This window comes from Benincasa hispida, chromosome 12, assembly GCF_009727055.1.
Source record: "Benincasa hispida cultivar B227 chromosome 12, ASM972705v1, whole genome shotgun sequence".
Taxonomy (NCBI): domain Eukaryota; kingdom Viridiplantae; phylum Streptophyta; class Magnoliopsida; order Cucurbitales; family Cucurbitaceae; genus Benincasa; species Benincasa hispida.
The window spans coordinates 23,450,559-23,471,717 of record NC_052360.1 but is presented as its reverse complement, the minus strand read 5'-3'; the positions used below and the strand labels follow the sequence as shown (position 1 = coordinate 23,471,717).

Here is a 21,159-nt window from a genome sequence, read left to right as displayed (position 1 = left end):
ATCGATATTATTACATTTTCATAGGTCTGATATCGATATGAGAGTGAAATGGTGAATTGATATTTCTATTATATCATAGAAAAATTCACGAAATGTAATAATTAAGTAACAAAATATCACTAATGTAAATATAATATAAATAATAGACATGTAAACTTGATTAAAATCATAAATATTTATTTGCTAATTTAAGTTTATTTTTTGATTTTTTTGTTTTTTATAATATTTTCAGAAATATTCATCGAAATCGAAATTTTATCAATATTTTTATCATATTTCCGTAAAATTAAGACCTCGATATTTATTGAGACATCGACATTTTAAACATTGATTAACGTTAGCAAAAATTAAACAAATGGAAAAATGACAAAATTTAATAAAATTTAGAGTGAAATTTTATAAAATTTGAAGCTAGAGTCTAGAAGTTAACAAGTTTAGGATAAAAATCTAATTTTACCAAAACAAAAGAACGAAATTTTATTATTCTTAAATGATAAATAATTTATTGTTAATTTGTTTTGAAATTTAAGCGCCTGTGCCTCAGTGTATAGAGCGTCTGTTACCCAATCAGAAAGTCGTAGGTTCGATCCCTACCTGGCGCGTTTTTTTTCCTCCTAAATTAAGATTTATTTTATTTAATTTTCTATTTTCTATTTTCTATTTTCTATTTTCTATCTTCCCCTTCAAAATATCCATTTCTCATTTCTCTCAAACTGATCAAATTCCTCATTGTTGTTTTGCCCTAATTCTTACATTTGAAGGCAATGCGAAGCCTTCAACTTCTTCCCAATCCGTTCTTCTTCAATTCCTTCCATTCCAAAACCCTAATTTCCCCAATTCCTAACCCTAAATCCTTTTCCAAATCTCCCTCTTTCACCCCCGTTAAATCCGTCCTTCAATGGAATCGGAAGCCCGAGCTCGCCGGTGACACTCCCCGCGTCGTCGTCATCACCTCCGGCAAAGGCGGCGTTGGTAAGACCACCACCACTGCTAATGTCGGCATTTCCTTGGCCCGCCTTGGCTTTTCTGTGGTAGCCATTGATGCCGACGTTGGTCTCCGGAATCTCGACCTTCTTTTAGGGCTTGAGAATCGTGTTAATTACACGGTTGTTGAGGTTCTTAATGGGGATTGCCGGTTGGACCAAGCTTTAGTGAGGGATAAACGATGGTCAAACTTTGAATTGCTTTGTATTTCTAAACCTAGGTCGAAATTGCCGATTGGTTTTGGTGGGAAAGCCTTGGTTTGGCTTGTGGATGCGTTGAAAGCTAGGCAAGAAGGTTGTCCTGATTTCATTATTATCGATTGTCCCGCTGGAATTGACGCTGGTTTCATTACCGCCATTACACCAGCCAATGAGGCAATTCTTGTAACCACACCGGATATCACGAGTTTGAGAGACGCCGATCGGGTGACAGGATTGCTCGAATGTGATGGTATTCGAGACATTAAGATGATGGTGAATCGGGTTCGAACCGATATGATCAAAGGGGAGGATATGATGTCTGTGCTAGACGTACAAGAGATGTTAGGCTTGGCTTTATTGGGTGTAATTCCTGAGGATTCAGAGGTAATTCGTAGCACAAATAGAGGGTACCCTCTGGTCTTGAACAAGCCACCCACATTGGCGGGTTTGGCCTTTGAGCAGGCAGCTTGGAGGCTTGTTGAACAGGACAGTATGACGGCCGTGATGGTGGAGGAGGAGCCGAAGAAACGAGGTTTTTTCTCGTTCTTTGGAGGCTAAGAGATCAAATTCTCTTAGGAGAAAGGTTGTCTAGATCTGCTCTGATCTTAAGGGGCCATGTATAAATTGGAGTAGAAGGATTTTGGTAGTGTTAGAAGAGCAGCTGCAACTGCCACTATTTGTTCAAGAGGAGATGCTACGTTGGTGAGTACTTCTGTATAGTTGGTGTGATCCTAATTCTCTTGATTTCATTGGTAGATAATCTAATATATTAGTTTTAGACTCCTGTTTTGGTGCTTATATTTGTTAGGGAGAGAATTTTCACCATCTGTTTTGAGGTTCTATTATGTTCTTGTGATTGCTTTGATTGGCTCCGAGAGCACTTTTAATGAGTAAATGATGGAATGAAATAACCTGGTATGTTGATTTTAAAAAATGTTATCGTGTAATGGTTTTAAATTGTTATCTCTTCCCATAGAATCCACAGTTTTGAGTCTGTTCAACTAAGATGTAAGAAGCACAAAAGTGTTTGGATATGTATAACACTTGTTAGTTAGTTGTACAAAGTCAATAAAGGTTTAACTTTTGTTAGACATGTATCGAATCCTTGTTAGTATACTAAAAGATACCTAATGTTATAAGACATAAGTATTAAAATTTGAGAGCAAAATACATCAAACTCATTTGTTAGCATATAATTGCATAAACTTATTGACTTTGAATTTCTTTCTTGTATAAAAATGATTTATATTTTAAAATATGTATTTTAACGAATTTGCTCTTTCCATTTCCGTATCTTAGATTTTAAAAGATGACGTGTCATCATGTCTTTGTTGTGTTATAACTGTATGATTATCTGCATCCATGCTTCTTAGTAGCTAGCCGATAAGCAACAAAGATCTATACTCATAAATTTCAGTTAAAATATTGTTATGAAGCTTTGAGGTAACTTTATTAAATTGTTGAACAAATGATGGACGGAGTGTTGTGTTTCTAAGTTAGATGCAGGTATTTTATCACGGGACAAGACTGTTTCTGTTGGGGTTTCTTTTTTTCTTTTTCTTTCTTTTTAAAATAATAATAATAATTATTATTATAGTTATTATTATTATTATTTTGGGTTAGTAATATATGGCTGCTAAATTGAGTTGAGTTTTTTTTTTTTTTTTTTTTCCCTCTTTTCTTTTCTTTTCCTTTCCTGATTGAAAGTGTAAAATCAAATCTAAATTAATTTTAAATGGTTAAAGTCTTGTTTTAGAGTAATTTCTGAATGGCAGGAAAGTGATTTTAACCCTTTTAAAGTCATTCTCATACGTGCTTGTAACTAAGTAGAAATTTCTCATAGAGAAAAGTTGAAGTAGAATAAGTTCTTTCGGATGCTCCGAGAAAATTGAAAAAGTTGAAGGCAAATAAGAAACTTGGATATATTAACTGTGGATTGAAATTCTTTGAAGAACTTTCTATTTTCAGTTTTGGGTCTTAAGCTTGAATTGCAATGAACTCCCTTTGAACTGCAGGTACAGATGAGGGGAGCTTATGCAAATAAGTTTGTTAGCTTCTTTAAGCTCAAAGAAGCAAATGGTTTTTGCTATAATATTACTTCGCTGAAACTTGTTCAATAATTCATTATTTACTTGGCTAGGTTACTTATTATGGATAGTTCAAATATAGCAATCAGGCTAACAGTATTAATAGATATAACATAATATAAAAAATTACAAATATAGCAAAATTTAAATAGTTTTTTAGCGATAGATCATATTTTTGGTAGAAGTCTATTGGTGATAGACTATATCACAATATTTATAATTTTTTAAAATACTATTATACACTTGGTTATTTTCCTTAACAATGCTACTCATTGTAATTACTTTGTTCATTATAAATTTGAAACATAAAATAGGGAAATGATAGTATTTTAAGGGTCAATTATTTATTATTATTTTTTTTTTTTGTGAGCGTGCGCCAATTGAACAATAGTTCAATGTCATGAAAAATAAAATAAAATAGTTGAACTAATTATTTTCGAGAAGTTATTTGAGGGTGAGTTCAAGAAAGTTTTAGACAACCATATGCATAAAAGCACCTTATTTTATTTATTCATTTCACACTACCTTCAAATTAGGTAGGTTCCAATTACCATATATATCATTCAATTTAATAAACTTATGGCTAACTTGAGAATAGTTTAATTGGTTAAGGTATTATATTTTCGAATTGGATGTTAGGAGTTTGTATTTTAGGGGCGGATACAAAATGAGTTTGATTTTGTATTCAATGATTATTAGGAGACGAGGATTTTTGAATTTATATATTTGATAATTATGAGACAAGCTTGTTGGAATGATTTCATTCAGACACTATCAATTCCCACCAAATTGTCACATAATCCTTTTGGAGGTCGAAAATTTAATATTCCATTATTATCGTTGTTGTTGTTGTTTTGAGATAACAAGAAAAAGACACATCTAGCTAAGATTATACCTCCAAGTGTTGTATTCATGTACAAGGAACAATTAAATCACAACTAGAGATGTAATTTATTTACATAGTGATTTTCACATACAATTAAGTGACCTAATTTTTGTCATTATTTTCAAAGTCAAATTATTCTTGTACATTTGTAGTAAAAAGAATATATATACATTATTTATACATAAAAATATATTAACATAGATAGATAACTAAATGATGATGTGACATATCTGTTAGATAAATATTCATTGATCCATCTATAAAATCCATTTAATGCATTATTTAGAAAGGAGGGTATGTTAGCTAAAAAAATTAGCTTAGAAAGGAAACTAACTACTAATAAAATTCCTCAAAAATTGTCTAATGAAATTCCACATGTGGAAACAGTTGTATATTGCCTTAGAACACACTTCCAATAATAAGCCCACAACAACTTCCATAAGATATGATGAGGTTGGAATGAAACTATGTCGCGGTTAACAAATTATGTAGTTCACATTACAAATTTAGTTTTTTATGAGAATCTAGAATTTAATCTTTATGATTTAAAAGTTACAAATTTATGACATTATAGAAATTATTTGTAACGCTTTATCAAATTACTAAAATGAAATTCCTACTTTTATTAGAAATTTTTTTAAATCAAATTTATAATCTAACCTAAAGCAATCGCATGGTTTTATTCCAGTTACATCATATCTTATGGAATCAATTTTATATATTTATGTATGTGTCTGTTTTTGTATAAAATATTCTTTTCAAGGATGGATTAATTTAGGTAACATAGTGTTGATTTGTTTTGTATAAAATCCGATTTATTTATTTATTTTTTTAGTTCGGTCGCCATTGATAAAAAATAGAACGTCGAAATCGACCTAGACAAAGCAAAGGTCTGTATATTCCATTTTTATTATGTTGGATGGATATTTTAATTATTTTTGTTGTTCAGAATAAATGGCCAAATTATTATCTGAAAAAAAGAAACAAAATTCCAATTCCAATTTACATAAAAGAAACAAACTCAATTTTAATATGTAAATAAGAAAAATAAAATGTCAAATTCAAAATAAAAATAAGGAAAGGGGAAAACAAAAAGGAAAGGTCCAATTAGGTCCAAAATTGAAAACCGAACGTTAACAACCCGAACTACTAGTTTTATTATTTATTGGATATCGGTTTGGTTTTCCTTTTTTTTAAGAAACTAATTGATTCGATTTAGTTTCTGACTAACTCTAGTACCGAAAAAACTTATCTCAACTATCATCCTCAATACTGGTGATAAGACATATAACGATATCGTAGACTACATACTACATAATGTATGCAATGAACTAACAACGTATCCGTTTACATTGGCTTATAATCAAAGTTTGTTCACATCTTGCAATGCAAGTAATTGTGTGATCATGTGAAAATGAAGAATCAAAATATTTGGCACAAGAAGATTGAAGAAACAATAGTCTAAAAATCAATATAGATTCTTTCAAGTTAACAAGGTTTTTGGCTTGTAACAAAAGTTGTAATGGATATGAATTGGTAGGTGCAGCTTCAAAGGCAAAGTTTTTCATAACTTGCACGATTGATGCAATATTGAATAAAGACTAAAATAATAATAATAATAATGATAATAATTGGTTAATTTAGCAAAATCCTAATGATTTGAATAAACGATGGCTATAAATTTTCAATATATATATATATANATATATATATATATATATATAAATCAACTTGTCTCATATTGTGGATGCTTGGCCTTTCGTGTAGATTAAGGATAGCTCCAATTTTAGATATCAAAACATGGTTTGCATCACACCCCTTTATCTTTCTTTCCTTTCTAAAACTATTTTTATTGCCATTGGTTTTTAATGGATATATATATATATAAAATACATATTTAGTGTACTTTTAAAAAAGTGCTTTTCCGTCCCTATATTTTTTTTTTAAATAACAATTTAGTTCTTAAACTTTAGTTTATAACCATCCTTTTTGTTAATTGCTTTCTAGAAGCAGGTGACGTTAGCTAAGGTTAGGAAGGTGTTGTACATCACAGTAAGAATTACAAATTTGGTTATTATTGGCCATCAGGTGGAAAAACGCGCATTTCACCAAGGTTATTTTTTCGTGATCCTTTCAAAAACACTATATATTTCAGCTTTTGGTTGGGTTGGAGGGCAAGGAAAAATTACGAGTGTGGTGACCTACTTTTGAAGCTACCAAAGATTTGAAAATCGTGCTTGAATCCTCTGTTTAGAGATATTGAAGTTCTTCAATATGGGAGGAAGAACCTCGAGCTATAGCTGCCTTATCTTCTTCCAAAGAGAGTAGAAGATTGCAAGCTGGACAGAAGAGTCCAATGGTCGTGGTAAGTGAAGAAACTGTTCATCTTCTGTGTTTTTCACTTGAATGAGCTGGTACTACCACATTTGTATTGTGTGAGCTGCTGAATCCTAACAAAAGTGACTGAAAGTGGATGTAGACTTTTATAGTTGAACCACTATAAATTGTTGGTGTCTTGTTCTCTCTTCCCTTGCTCTTAAACTAAAAATAGCTAGAAGATTTGTTGGTTGTGTTGTGTTTCAATATTCTCTAAAGTTAGTAAGCTTCTCAGCAAACTTAACAATTGGTATCAAAGCGTTCTATGGTATTAATCTATTTGCTGTTTGTCTCATTGTCTGAGAAAATGACAACCAAGTTTGTGGTTGAGAGATTCAATGGAAAAGGGGATTTCTCCCTTTGAAAGAAGAAGATGAGAGCGTTGTTGGTGCAATAGAAAGTAGTAAAAGCGTTAGATGAATCTGATGACAAACCTGAGAGCATGACCGATGAAGACTTTACTAAGATGAAAGAGATTATATACAGTACGATCATCTTGTACCTGGCAGATAATGTTCTCCGACAAGTGAATAAGCAGGATACAGCAAAAATGGAAGAAATTAGATGAGATTTATATTACGAAGTCTCTGACTAATAAACTATACCTTAAGGAAAAGTTATTTGAATTTAAAATGGATACATCAAAAGACTTAGAATAGAACCTAGATGAGTTTAATAGAACCATAATTGATTTAAGTAATATTGGTGAGAAGCTAGATGATGAGAATAAGGCTATCATATTGCTTAACTGGTTGCCTGAATCATACAATGAGATTAAGAATGCTATTAAATATGGTAGAGATAGCTCGGGCATGGAAATTGTTATTAATGCTCTAAGATTTCGTAATCTAGAATGTAAGAAAGCAGGTTCCAAAGACGGTGAAGCTCACTTCACTAGAGGAAGGTCTGAAAAGAAGTCATCTAAAGGGAGTTCTAGTAGGGGAAAATCTGAAAATGATAGAGGGAGATCCAAATCTCAAGGAAAAAGCAGGAAGTGCTTTTACTGCCATAAAGAAGGACATATCTGGAGAAACTGTATTGAGTTGAGGAACAAAAGAAGAGTAGAGAATAAAAAGGGATAAGAAAACAACAATGCTAACATCATTAAAGGCTACGAGACAGCTGAAGTTTTGATTGTTGCAGAATGTGTATCTAACTTTGGATCATCTGACTGGATATTGGATTCAGGGTGTTTATACCATATGACACCTATCTGAGAATGGTTCTAGGACTTCAAACCTCTGAATGAAGGAAAATCTTGTTAGGCAACCACTGTGAATGCAAAATACTGGGGATATTGGTTTCATTCAAGTGAAAATGTTTGATGGCCATATTAGAACTATCTTCCAGGTAAGATATGTTCCAAAACTGAAAATGAGCTTAATCTCCCTTGGGGTGTTTGACAAGGCATGATATATTTGCAAAACAGAGAATGGGATAATGAAGATCATTAAAGGAGTTATGGTAAAACTAAAAGGGAAAATAATTAATGGTTTGTACATCCTTGAGGGTTCAACCATCCTAGGCAGCAATTGTCGCCCACCATGATGATAAAAAATATACTGAGTTATGGCATGCTAGACTGGGGCACATTAGTGAGAAAGGACTATTAGAATTGGAGAGACAAGGGCTTCTTGGATCTTCTTCCATTGGTTCAATAGGGTTGTGTGAACACTGCATCTATGGTAAAGCAACTCGAGTATCATTTGGTAAAGGAAAATACACACCAGGAGGTATCATGGAGTATGTCCATGCTGACTTGTGGGGGCTAGAGAAGACACCATTAGTTGAAGGTGCTAGATACTTCGTATCAATAGTGGATGATTACTCAAGAAGAGTATGGATCTATCCACTTAAGTCCAAAGATGAAACGTTCCAAAAATTTTGTCAATGGAAAACTCTCACAGAGAACAAAGTGAATAGGAAACTGAAATATATCCGCACAGACAATGGACTTAAATTTATGAACCAACAATTCAAGAACATATGTAAAAAAGGAGTAGAAAGACACTTTAGGGTAAGGGGCACACCATAACAAAATGAAATAGCTGGAAGATTTGTTGGTTTCTCTATTCTCTAAAGTCAGTAAATTTCTTAGTAAACTTAACTGTTTCTATACTTTCAAATATGTGATAATTTTAGTAGTTATCATCATAAAAACCTCTTCAAAAATAATGAATAAGTTATATTATACTTAACAATATACAAAACTAAGCTTCTTAAGAAAAGAAAACAAAATAACAAAAATAACAAAAAAAAAAAAAAAACACTAAACTAAACTAAACTAAGATATTCTAAAAAAATCAATAAAAAACTATTTAGATAAAAAAAAAAAAAAAAATCAAATTTGATGTCTGATCCTTAGCTTTCAATAATGCGTTTAATAAATTAATAAATTTTAAAAAAATANAAAAAAAAAAAAAAAACACTAAACTAAACTAAACTAAGATATCCAACAAGAAATAGAAAAAAAAAAAAAGAGTTAATTATAAGTTTAGTTTTAAACTTGGTAAGTTTAGGTCTAAAGGATTTTTATCAGTCTAATAGATTCTTAAACATTCAATCTTATGTCTAATAAGTTTATGGACTTATTAGATTGCAAAAAGTCCATTTATCCAATTTGTCCCAAACAAATTTCTAACGTATTCAAATTTTGGTTTTTCTAAAAAAATCAATAAAAATCTATTTAGATAAAAAAAAAAAAAAAATCAAATTTGATGTCTGATCCTTAGCTTTCAATAATGCGTTTAATAAATTAATAAATTTTAAAAAAATAGTGAATAACTCAACCATTCATCATGATTTCAAAATTGAAAGTTAAAAGAATTCAATATAGACAAAATAGATATAAATTTAAAATTTAAGAATAAAAAAGAAAGACTAAGAATAAAGTTTTTTCAACCCATATTGTAAATGTAGAGTTTATTCTTCTTCTCTCTTTTTTTCTTAATTTAAAAAAGAGTAAATTGTAGATGTTCATATTTAAACATAGTTTAAGTAAACTTCGTAGTTCCTAATGAATACATAAATTTAAATAATAATAATTTTCAAAAAAAAAAAAAAAGAAAGAAAGAAAGAAAGAAAGAAAAGGATTTACATTATATATTTAGAGTTAAATATCATTCCCACCGATGCAATATTCACTCCGAAAATGCTAAAATTAATTAAAAAAATATATATATTCAGTTAAATGTTTATAAAACAAATCCAAAACTAAGAAACAAAGAAACGTACTGATAAAAACAAAAATAAAACAAGATGCCATATTGAAATCCATTCCACTCTTATCTTTCCTTATACGTTATATTTGCCTTTACTTTTATTCTATGTAAATCCAACGTTTCCATTTACAACCCCATTTTCATCCCCCTTTTTTTCATTTTCCATTTTTAATTCCTAATTTCTCCTATAAATTCCTTTCTCCCTAATCTTAACAAATTCATCAACTCATTTTTCTTTTTATTTCATCAATGGATCTTCCTAAAAATTCCACAAAATTCCATGTAATTTCTTCATTTCTCTTTGAATTTTCATTTTTGTTCTCTTTTTTTTTTTCAATTATTAATCAAATGGGTTTTGCTTGTTCTTCTACTTTTCACTAATTTTTCATTTTGATTGTTGAAAATGATCAGTGGGTTTTTGTTCAAATACCCCACTGGTTCTATTTTCTCAATAAAGATCGTTTTTTTTCTAATTCCTTCTGTCTTCTGGAGAAATTTCGAAATGTAACCGATAAAAAAGAGGAATTCATAAACCCAACAACCTTTTTTTTTCCTAGTAATTTGTTCGCCAATTTTCTCGAGAAACAAACAGAAATTGAATCATCAGTTTTCTTTTACGGCAGGTTACGGCGGCCAGAATCTCGGCCGTGATTATACTGGCATTGGTGAGTTTAGCCACCGTGGAGGGCAAAAAGCCGTGCCCGACTACAAATTATTTAGAAGTTCCGGCGATCAGTTGCCGGAAACACACGGCAGTGCTGACAGACTTCGGCGGCGTCGGTGACGGAGTTACTTCAAATACTCATGCATTTCGGCAAGCGATCGAGCATCTTAGCCCACTGGCGGCGGACGGCGGTGCTCAACTGATTGTACCGCCGGGAAAGTGGCTGACCGGAAGTTTTAATCTGACCAGCCATTTCACACTTTTTGTCCATAAATATGCTACAATTCTTGCTTCTCAGGTTTGACCCTAAAACTATATATATATATAGAATGCATTTATTTTATATGTATATATGGAAATGTAACGTCACATGTGGGGTTTTTCTAAAAAAAAATGAAATATTGTGTAAATATGGGTCTTTATTTTTTATTTATAATATTTTGATTTTGAGATTAAATCTTTACTATTGTTCTATTATTATTTTAGTTTTAACAATATTTGAAGCATTTCAGTTTATAGTTTTGATGACTTTTGTGTTGTTAGAATTGACTCAAAAGGCGTTTTTGGAACATTCAAAAAGTGGAAAAACAAATATGGAATTTTTAAATAACTTTGTAAAAATGATTCAATAATAAGGAATTGCAGTTAGTTTAGTACAGAAAATGATCTAGTCTTTGTTTCAGTTTAGTATTCATTATTTTTAAACAATTTATATATAAAAAAAAATAATTATTGTTTATATCTAATGCTATTGGGATTTTTAAAAAAAAAAAAAAAAATAGGTACAAACGAACATGGAAATTAAAATAATAAATAAATAAAAAGGGTAGGTATTTATTGACTTTGGAGTCGAATTGAATTTTACCTAAAATGAGTTTTAATTTTGGAAAAAAGAAGTATAAGTCAAAATGGGTATTAAGGTTTTGATTAAATTGGGGGGGTAGTGATTCGGCGCGAGTGAGAGTATTGACAGTTGATGAAGTTGCATGATCGAACGGTGCAGGATGAATCAGAATGGCCACTTGTCGCAGTTCTCCCATCTTATGGGAGGGGAAGAGATGCTCCTGGTGGAAGATACAGCAGCCTCATTTTTGGAACCAATCTCACCGATGTTGTCATCACAGGTGATTACTTCTCTGTTTTTTCCTATAATTTAAAAATGTAATAAATTTTTTAAAAAAATCGTAAAAGTTAGGTGAGACGTGGTGTAGGTAACAACGGTACGATAGATGGGCAAGGATCTTATTGGTGGGACAAGTTCCACAAGGACGAGCTTAACGTAACACGACCGTACCTGATTGAGATGATGTACTCTGACCAAATCCAAATCTCTGATCTCACTTTGGTCAACTCTCCCTCGTGGTTTGTCCATCCGATCTACAGCAGGTTTGTGTATTTCCCTATCCTCATCCGCACTTGATCTCAACTCCCCCATACACTAAATTTTAATCCTTTCTTTCCTTTTTTTCTAATATACTAAAAATAAAATTAAAAATTTTAAAAATGACGCTACAAGTGTTTTTGTTTTCCTAAATTTAAGTTTTGGTGAAAAATGCAGAAATGTAATTATCCGAGGGCTCACCATTCTTGCTCCGATCGACTCTCCCAACACCGACGGAATCGATCCAGGTTTCTTTCTTCATAACCTTCAAAACATTAGGGCTTTTCTTCGTCTTCATTCCCTCTCTCTAATTCTTCATTCAATTTCACAGATTCCTGCTCCAATACTCGAATTGAAGACTGTTTCATCGTCTCTGGCGATGATTGTATCGCCGTCAAGAGCGGATGGGACCAATACGGTATCAAATTCGGAATGCCGACTGAAGATCTCGTCATTCGTCGCCTCACCTGCATCTCCCCGGATTCCGCTGGCATCGCCCTCGGCAGCGAGATGTCCGGCGGCATCCGCAACGTTAGGATCGAAAACGTCACCGGAATCAACACGCAGTCCGCCGTGAGAATCAAAACCGCACGCGGACGAGGCGGTTTCGTGAAGGATATTTTCGTCAGAGGAATGTATCTATCAACGATGAAATATGTTTTCTGGATGACTGGAAACTACAAATCGCATCCGGATGACAAGTTCGATCCGACGGCGGTGCCTGAAATTACGAACATTAATTACAGAGACGTGGTGGCGGAGAACGTTACTTACTCGGCGAGATTGGAAGGGATATCGGGAGATCCGTTTACCGATATTTGTATATCGAATGTGAAGATTGGGCTGACGGCGAAGCCTAAGAAGTTGCAATGGAACTGTACGGACGTTGAGGGATTCAGTAGCGATGTGATGCCGCCGCCGTGTGCTCCGCTGGCGAAGGCAGCGAAAAGCGGTGGATGTTACTTTCCTGAGGATGAGCTGCCGATTGAAAAGGTTCAATTGAAGACTTGCTTCGTTCAAAATCCTGCCTCTTAAGTGAAGCCTTCGAATTTTTGTTCTCTTCAGTGGAATAAATTGTAACTTGGTCTTTAATTTGTCCAACCAAAAATAACATGAACCTTTTCTATTCAGTAATTTTAAAAAGATATTCTATTCTCCATCTTCTTTTCAACAAGTACAAAAATTGATTGAAAATAGGAACTACATATTTCAAAATATATATTGTAGGGAAAAAAATGAATCAAATAATTTTATTATACCTAATAAATTCTAATGTGATGAAGCATTTCAAAAGTTGAGAACTAAATTTATAATTTTAAAAGTTTAAAAATCCAAAAATAAAATTAGAAGTTGAGAAATTAAATGAGTAATTTAATCTTAAAAAATAGATAATTACAATCAATCAATAATTATGTACCATATTATGAGAAAGAACAAATAAAGTCCGAAACTACAGTAGCTAATAGGCCAAGGCCGGGGCCGGAGGAGAGGGCTCGACGATCATGCCACTGCGATAGAAAAAAAGGTGTCCCGCAGGCCATCTTCGGCCTTCTCCGTTTCTTATGAAAAAGAAATTCGATTTTAATCTTCAAGAGTGTTTCCTTTCCCCTCCCTTCGACCATTTCCTTTAAATGGTTGGAGATGGCATTTACTCATCTGAATTTGGCAAAGCATTCTTTGTAGTCTCATGTGCCAAATATGTTTAGAACTTCGAAAGTCATCTTATTTTGGTCAGACTATGAAAAGAAAGAATTCTGATCTCGTTCCACATAAATTTTTTATTTTTTATTTTTCTAAATTATGTCTATTTTCTCTAAATAAGATAATAATGTATTTGTACAATAATTTAAAATTCCAAACACAAAATCATAATTTTAAGAACTATTTTTGTAATTCTCATAACTTAAATGGATTTTTAAACCTTTAATAAAAATTAAATAACCAAGGAAGAAATTAAGTAATTACTAGTAGAACTTTATTCCTTTTCTTTTCAAGTAATGAACACGTCTTATTTAATCTTAATATAATTAAATTCCTCTTAACATATAAGCGTATATTATTAAACTTATTATAAATGTAGGATATAAAAACTTTTTCCAAATTAATTTTCTAATTGAAAGTAATTCTAACAGTTAAGTGTGATGGTTTGTATCACTTAATACAGTTAGGTTGGCTTGCTAAAATTCTACTTATTTACTTGAATACAACCATCAGAAGTTCACCACATAACTACCACATAACAAGTTATGATTGAACACAAAACTTCGACCCCTGAATACGTACAACTACCAACTTCCACTGTTTTTGTCCGTTGAATAGACTCCAAAAGTTCATGAAAGGAATAATTTTAAGACATACCAATAAGTCGATAAACATTCCATCAAATAATAATCAACCCAATCAATAGTGTATATGTGACATTCCATCATTTTGTAAACTAATTCTAACATTTAGCGACGATGAAGAAAGACAAATTAATAAAACATCATTAAAAACTAAATCATATATAAAACATATATATTTTTGGCAAAAATGTCAATTGCTGCATAAAAACATTGATAGGAACTTCTAACATTACCCATCATATGTAAAAATGAGTTGGGTTAATAACCTTGGTACAGTCAAATAGGCAATGACCATTTTGGGTATTTTCTTCAACTCAGGTAAAGAAAAACAAAAAAAAACAAAACAAAGAAAAAAGAAAGCATTGCTTAGTTTTTACAAAACCGCAAATAAACTGCCAAAACTTGAATACAGGGCTTCCCTACCTAATAAGGGCTATACAGCACTATTTCAAGGGCTCTCCATCTATACAAACAAAGGCCAGGACACGTTTTGGTGGTTATGTTATATACATAAGATGCATCAAAATAACAGACCACATTAAAAAATCTATATATATAATGCAAGCGACCCAACAATATTGCATACATACTCGGCATGTTCTCTGTTTTTTCGGGTCACCCTGCTTATTCTTAGCATCGGGGTCAGCATTTTGTGTTGTGTTGTTCAAGGTCCACCCATGAATAACAGTATGCTGTTCATCATCTACTCACGTGGCGACTAGTTGGATACCAAATTGGGTTTATGATCATCGATATAGATGGGCTTATCGATATCACCATGCCGAATCAGCCCCGAATCAATCTCATAGGATGAAAGCAACTTCTTCTGCAAAGGGAAAAGCAAGTAAGAAGGTTAATATCGCTAAATGCCAATATGTTTCATCATGTTTTAGACTAATGAATACCTTGCACTAAAATGACATTGACAATGATGAGAACTAATAAGGAAGAAGCCAATCGTTGTCCCTTTTTATAGTTTATCATAAAAGGGTTGAGATGGAGAAATCAGAATTTTATGAAAATGACAAAGTATCTCAGTTTTAGAACGGAAGCAAAAATGATATTTCAGCAATGATGTCTGAGGATTCAATATTAATAATAAAGTCTAAAGACAAAGTAAATGTAAAACAATACGGTGATGTGGAGTACACAAGGACCAGTGGACGAGAATAAGAATGATATTCTCCACATAAACGGGCAAAAGAATAATGTTTTCAATCTAGGAGTAAACTTCTTAACCATCATGCTTTACATTAGATGAGAATGAAAATAAGAATCTTCCACGGGGGAGAATGATTTTGTTGTCCTGTTCTGGTTCCTAGTAATAGGTAACTAGATATCCCAACGTCTCCGACAGAAGTTATTAACTAAATAAAAGGGGAGAAAGTTGAAGAAAAAAAAAAAAAAAGTCGAATCAAACCAAATTATTCAGAATGGTTCTCAATTTGGGTGGCCTAATCCCAAAACATGACCAGGAACTGTCCCCAACCACCCAATTAATTTTAACATCCAGAGGTCATCCAGTCACATTTCTCATACACACTTCCCATAAATCCAGTCTTCAAGACCCGTCCCCAACCAAACAGCCTCCCAAGTTTTATGTCTGACAAAAGAACTGTTTGTGTTTCTAATTTAAATATTTGAAAGAAAAACGCAAACCAAGGAGTAAGTGATCTCACTCTAATGGGAAAATGATTTTCCATTGCCAAACAGTCCTTAATATGTTATCAAAACTGCTTCTCGTTTAAATATTTCTAGGGTTAATGCAAACCAAAGCGCACAAGGCATTGATAATGGAAAGATTTAGCAGAAACAGGTAAAAATTATTCTTCCTCTCCGTATGAGAGACAACGGTTTTCCTTTCTCTACACAGTTACTAGGACATATGGTCCCAGAATCTTGCTTATAAAAGAAGTACTCTATGCTGTTGAATGGAAAACCGTAAAAGAGATGCTTTGTGTTCTGTAACTGTATCCCAGCATCTGATTGAAAGAAAGATGAAATGGTAACATCCTAATTCAAGTGCCCAACATTCTAGTCCGGTTGAAACCCAACTAGAATGTCCACAGCTTGCAGCCTAGATATGACCCTCAAGCACAAAAAAGAAAGGTTAAACAACTACAAAGAATAATTGGTACTCACATGATCCTCAAAGTCAGGACTGATCAAATTGATGGATAAGTTTCTCATCAACAGCAGAACCTACATGGTTGAGATTAATATCGTTTGGTCAAAACCATGCATATTGTATATAATATATTTTTAAAATACAGCTGCGCTGAAGTTTTCTTACAAAAAAGGGAATGAAAAATAAATTCACCACAAATATTACGAAGCAATAATGTTAAAAAAAGTAGAGAGGAAAGGTAGTGTAAATCATACAGTTTCAACATCAATTGGGTCCATCCTCTTCAACTTTTGCAGATGACCTGACACGTTCGGGTCAAAGACACTGCCAATGAATCTGTAAACCTGTGAGAAATCTGGCAAAACTGCACAACAAAAAAGGCATTTAAGTATCAAGGAAAACAATAATACACAAGAAATAAGGATCGAAGATTCACTTCAATCATTTAAAAAAACTTCGAAGTAACTCATACCACTAGCCTTCCACCCCCCACCCCCCCCCCCCCCCCCCCAAAACACAAATATATATAAAATAGTGATATAAAACAATAATACAAGAGTTCACTATTGTCCAACTTCCATGTTCCGAGGAAAAGTCGGGTTGTTTCCTTTTTTTTTTTCTACTAATGATATTACAAGTGCCAATTACATGCCCATAATAATCGCAGTTTTTCAAGAAAATGGGCGAAGATCAGAATTTGTTTCAACAAAATTCTCTGTTGTGGGCATTGAAATTGTACACTGTTCTGTAAGACAAACCCTGATCAAGATCTTAAATCATTCAAAGAAAATCTACTATATAACACAAATGATACATTATCTTAATTAAGAAAAAGTACTCGGGTGTGAGTATATACAAAGGATTACATCTATTCTCCGGACCATGCATCATTAACACCATGCTTCTAAAAACATGCATGGATATGTTAATAATTGGCTGATACATTCCAGATTTCTGATTCCAAAATTTCATGTATTAGTATCCTTCTTCCATGAAGAGTAGCAATTGACAACTTCAAACTAATTGACGAACTCCATAACTTAACTGGAAAGGATATACATCCACGTTTTTATATTGAATAGTTCAAAGAATAATTTGAAGTACATGCAAATAAATGAGAGTGAATCACCTCTAAGAGAATGATTATTACTTCCTTGATCAATTGTTTCAACAAGAGGGCGTGCTTTTGAAGGGCTTTCAGTACTACTGCAACAATTATTTGCTGGTGTTGGCACTGCATGCACGTATAAACCAAACAAAAACGTTACATGTATAAACATTAAATATAAATCCATAACGGTAGACACTAGAGACACAAAGAACTTCTTCATACCGCCTGAACCTAGACACCCTCATATGCTATCCTTCCAAAATTTTCATGCAAGGTAACACAGACAACATCATGGTAGGTTTCTAAGGCATCTAATCACATACACCTTATCCAGAGTGACTAACTCATGCTGTATGAAGTTATGAAAAAATTATGATTTCAATGCATCTAATATTTAGCCATTGATACCTTGAGTTGAATTGAGCGGCTGGACAGAGTTCACTGTCCAGGAAGGTACAGCTCCACCTGGTGCTGGACATGTAAGTATTGAAGATGAATCTGGCCTTATAGTGTATCCGGGTTCAACTGGAGGAGACGTTGACTGCAATGACCCTGGCACTTGAGAAGGCATGGCAACTGACAAAAAGCACAAATGAGATTTGTGAGCCACTGTTAGAACAATATAATATAGTGATACCTAGCATATTGAACATATTGAAGGGAGGTAGGCGGGTGGGGGGAACTAACCATTTTTTGATGCCTTCTGAGGATATGGATGAGCAGCCTTCCTTTTAGGTCGTGGAGGAGGCAAATGCTCACCACCTCCAGTTTTTTGAACTTTTAAGAAGTACTTCTGTGCATGACTACGTATCTGTGGGGGATATCATTCTCTTCGTTTGTCATTCATAGATTAAAATGTACACAAAAAATTGCACACACCTCCTTGAACATCATGATTGTTATGCACCCATGAAATTTTAATTATAAACATTAAACTCTTAAATTGATGTAATTGGAAAAATTGGACCCAGAAGTTAACCTATTAAAAATTAATTGCTTAGAAGATTATAATTGGATTGTCCATGGTCTATATGCTTAGTTTTCAGGCTGTGAGTGTTTTTTTAAATAATATACAAGGTGTATTATGGAATATGATGTTAACAAATGTTGACGAAGAAGTAAAAGGACTTGCCGGATTATCCAAAGTAAATGAGGTTTCTCTTAAGGAATTTTCCCGATTGACAAAATTGTTAATTGAGTCAACAAGAAGTCCAGTTTTTCTAATATAAAACTTTGAATTCACCACTATAGTTCAGAAGAGTTCGCTCAACACTCCCAAAGAAAGTAAGTTGCAAATAACAGGGATTTGGCATCAATTACCTGTATAACAGTTTTTGATCCAACAAAAGCTTCAATTTTCTTCCAGTCACGATCAAAACTGGATATATGTTGACAAAAATAATAGAGAATCGTAATTAAGGCACATGTCTAGAAAAGCTTAAAAACAGCAAGTAGTAACCACAATTAAGCTCCCCACCCACCCGGATTCTCTTTTTCCAACTTTTACATGGACAAACCATACGTAATATTTTAGTCCTTACATCTGAAGTAGAGAATTTAAAGTCACAAATTAACTTCTCCTCCATTAACAACCCTCAAACCCATTATCTATTGCTTTTCCACATTTTCTTGTGCCTAATAACAACTCCATTAACTATCCACAGTTGATCAATTATAAGTCCTACATGTTGGAGCAGGGAACATATTATTTCCAAGTATAGCGGAAGCAGTTAAGCTTATTAAGAACAGTCATAAACCAAGTGGTGGATTCCAAAAACATCTAATTAAAGAATTTTTCAAACAATTTCCAAAAACCAGATGAAGCCCCAAACCTTTTCGCCCCATCAAAACCCTACTCAAACCCCCCATCATTTCCGCTTCAATAGAAATCACAGCTCCCAAAATTTTTCCATCAACCACCCATACCTAATATCCCACACCTACCACTCAATCACAACCCCCCCACCACAAATTCAATCACTAAAACCCAAAATTAGCCTCCAATTCCCCACATTCTCAACATTTCATTAGTCACCAAGCTCCAACTAGCGAATAAAAATCACAAGCCGAAATCCAGCGAAGAGAAACAACGACGAAATTAAAAAACCCTAAACAAGAGAGAACCCAATTAGAATTGAATGAAACAAAGACGAAAAACGTACAGCTGAAGGGCTTCAAGGAACTTGTCATGCTCGGGCTCCGTCCAGCTCTCTCTAGACTTGGTAATTGTGTAAGGCTTACGAATCTTCTTGGACATATCTTCGGACGCTGCCATGGTTGTGGCAAACGGTCCCAACCCCGGCAACGCCATTCCCGATGGATCTAAGTAGAACCCCTCCGAGGGATTCGGGTTGTTAGACACCATAGATAAAGAAGAAGACGAAGCAATAGAAGGGAAAGAGGTTGAGGTTTTTACGAAGAAGAAGAAATGGAAAAACAGAAGTGTGTCGATAGAACGATAGTGAGAAGAAAAATAAAATGCGGCTATTCCATGGGCGGTTTCAGAATTTATAGATAAAACTTGAGTTCTTATCCTCTACGATTACTTTAAGTTAGGTTCATTCAAAACAACCAATTAGTGCTCGAAACGTCACCCATTAAGTTTTAATTCATGAATTACTTACAAAAATTTTCTTTAAGTAACATTTAAAAATACATACATATATAGAAGGATATTTTTTAAACCTAATTTAATCTTTTTTTACATAGATTTTTTTTTTTTATTATTATTCGCCTTCTTGCATCAACACTCCATCAATGGAAAAATCAGGCGAAAGAAAACAACTAGTTCGAAGGGAAATGGGCGACAAACTAGTCTAATAATTCTGAAGTATGAATGATCGAATCTTCGACTTTAAAGAAGTGGATTATATTTTAATTACTATTGAGTTCGACTCCTTTTTATAATAAAGATAGATTAATTAACGTCTAAATTTTATACAATAATTGTTGTAGTTTTAAAGACAAATACAAGATTTTAAAGTTTTTTTAATGAGTAGTGTTGTTTAAAACTTGTAAATATGTAATTTTTATATATTAAAAGAGGTTATATAGGGAAATTCTCTCTCCAACTCTTTGTTTTTTTTATTTTTTTATTTTATTAAATGTACATTATATCTTTCCATTAATTACGTGTTGTTTTTTATTTTAAATTTTTTTCCAACATATTAGCCTCATACGAAGAGGCATCATATGAATGGAGGAGTATAAATTATATTCGCACCCCTTTATAATTAAAAATAATTTTATTTATATTCATATGTTATGAAATCCTCTTGATGTATCCCATCGCATAAAAACTAAAATTCAAATAGACACATCTCTTAGAAATAGTACATAACCCTTTACATAATAATTAAATATTTTTTAAAGAATAAATATAAGTTTTCGTGTTTTCCTTAGTCCTATCTCCATTTTAAGAATGTTGTGATAGAAAAAAAAATTATAGAATGATAATAGAAGTTTTCGTTATTCGTAAAAAAAAATGTATTATGCCAAAGTGAATCCTAGATAACTCGTAAATTTATTTTATTGAACAAAAAGGTATGATTGTTATCTTCATATTTAAATTTTGATTTATTATTATCTACTAATCGTTATATTTGAGGGGGGAAATCAGATACGCATAGTATTATTGATTATTAGATTTATTTCTAATACTAGCAGATACTTAGGTTATTCTAAAATTTAAATACTAATTTAGAAAATTCTTGTAGATAGAAAAATCTAAAAAATATTTATACTTTATAGTAAAAAGTTCCAAAAGTGCTTGTACT

The 21,159-nt window shown here is 32.7% G+C and overlaps 3 protein-coding genes across 3 annotated transcripts; 2 read left to right on the top strand and 1 right to left on the bottom strand.

The window, feature by feature from the left end:
• Positions 1-666: 666 nt before the first annotated feature.
• On the top strand, positions 667-2,118 carry LOC120068514 (putative septum site-determining protein minD homolog, chloroplastic). Its single transcript, XM_039020310.1, has one exon. It carries the CDS (start codon positions 765-767, stop codon positions 1,740-1,742), a length of 978 nt encoding a protein of 325 aa, XP_038876238.1. The 5' UTR covers positions 667-764; the 3' UTR covers positions 1,743-2,118.
• A 7,760-nt stretch (positions 2,119-9,878) lies between these two features.
• On the top strand, positions 9,879-12,956 carry LOC120092673 (probable polygalacturonase). The gene is made up of 6 exons (XM_039050821.1): positions 9,879-10,036; positions 10,378-10,716; positions 11,422-11,542; positions 11,630-11,804; positions 11,977-12,047; positions 12,131-12,956. The coding sequence occupies exons 1-6, from the start codon at positions 10,004-10,006 to the stop codon at positions 12,832-12,834; spliced, it is 1,443 nt and encodes a 480-aa protein (XP_038906749.1). The 5' UTR covers positions 9,879-10,003; the 3' UTR covers positions 12,835-12,956.
• Positions 12,957-14,313: 1,357 nt separating this feature from the next.
• On the bottom strand, positions 14,314-19,869 carry LOC120068562 (protein REVEILLE 6-like). Its single transcript, XM_039020378.1, has 8 exons — positions 19,546-19,869; positions 18,704-18,761; positions 18,071-18,194; positions 17,792-17,959; positions 17,402-17,506; positions 16,527-16,636; positions 16,287-16,346; positions 14,314-14,970 (listed from the first exon to the last, which is right to left on the bottom strand). Exons 1-8 carry the CDS (start codon positions 19,746-19,748, stop codon positions 14,863-14,865), a joined length of 936 nt encoding a protein of 311 aa, XP_038876306.1. The 5' UTR covers positions 19,749-19,869; the 3' UTR covers positions 14,314-14,862.
• Between the last annotated feature and the right edge of the window lie 1,290 nt (positions 19,870-21,159).

Bases quoted from the DNA above. Each gene is read 5' to 3' on its own strand.
- LOC120092673 (XM_039050821.1), top strand. From the start codon at position 10,004: ATGGATCTTCCTAAAAATTCCACAAAATTCCAT. The intron at 10,037-10,377 runs GTAATTTCTTCA...CTTTTACGGCAG, and splicing joins AAAATTCCACAAAATTCCAT to GTTACGGCGGCCAGAATCTC. The intron at 11,805-11,976 runs GTTTGTGTATTT...TGAAAAATGCAG, and splicing joins GTCCATCCGATCTACAGCAG to AAATGTAATTATCCGAGGGC.
- LOC120068562 (XM_039020378.1), bottom strand. From the start codon at position 19,748: ATGGTGTCTAACAACCCGAATCCCTCGGAGGGGTTCTACTTAGATCCA. The intron at 17,960-18,070 runs GTTAGTTCCCCC...GCTTTTTGTCAG, and splicing joins TCAGAAGGCATCAAAAAATG to TTGCCATGCCTTCTCAAGTG. The intron at 17,507-17,791 runs GTATCAATGGCT...ACGTGCATGCAG, and splicing joins GCCGCTCAATTCAACTCAAG to TGCCAACACCAGCAAATAAT.
- LOC120068514 (XM_039020310.1), top strand. From the start codon at position 765: ATGCGAAGCCTTCAACTTCTTCCCAATCCGTTCTTCTTCAATTCCTTC.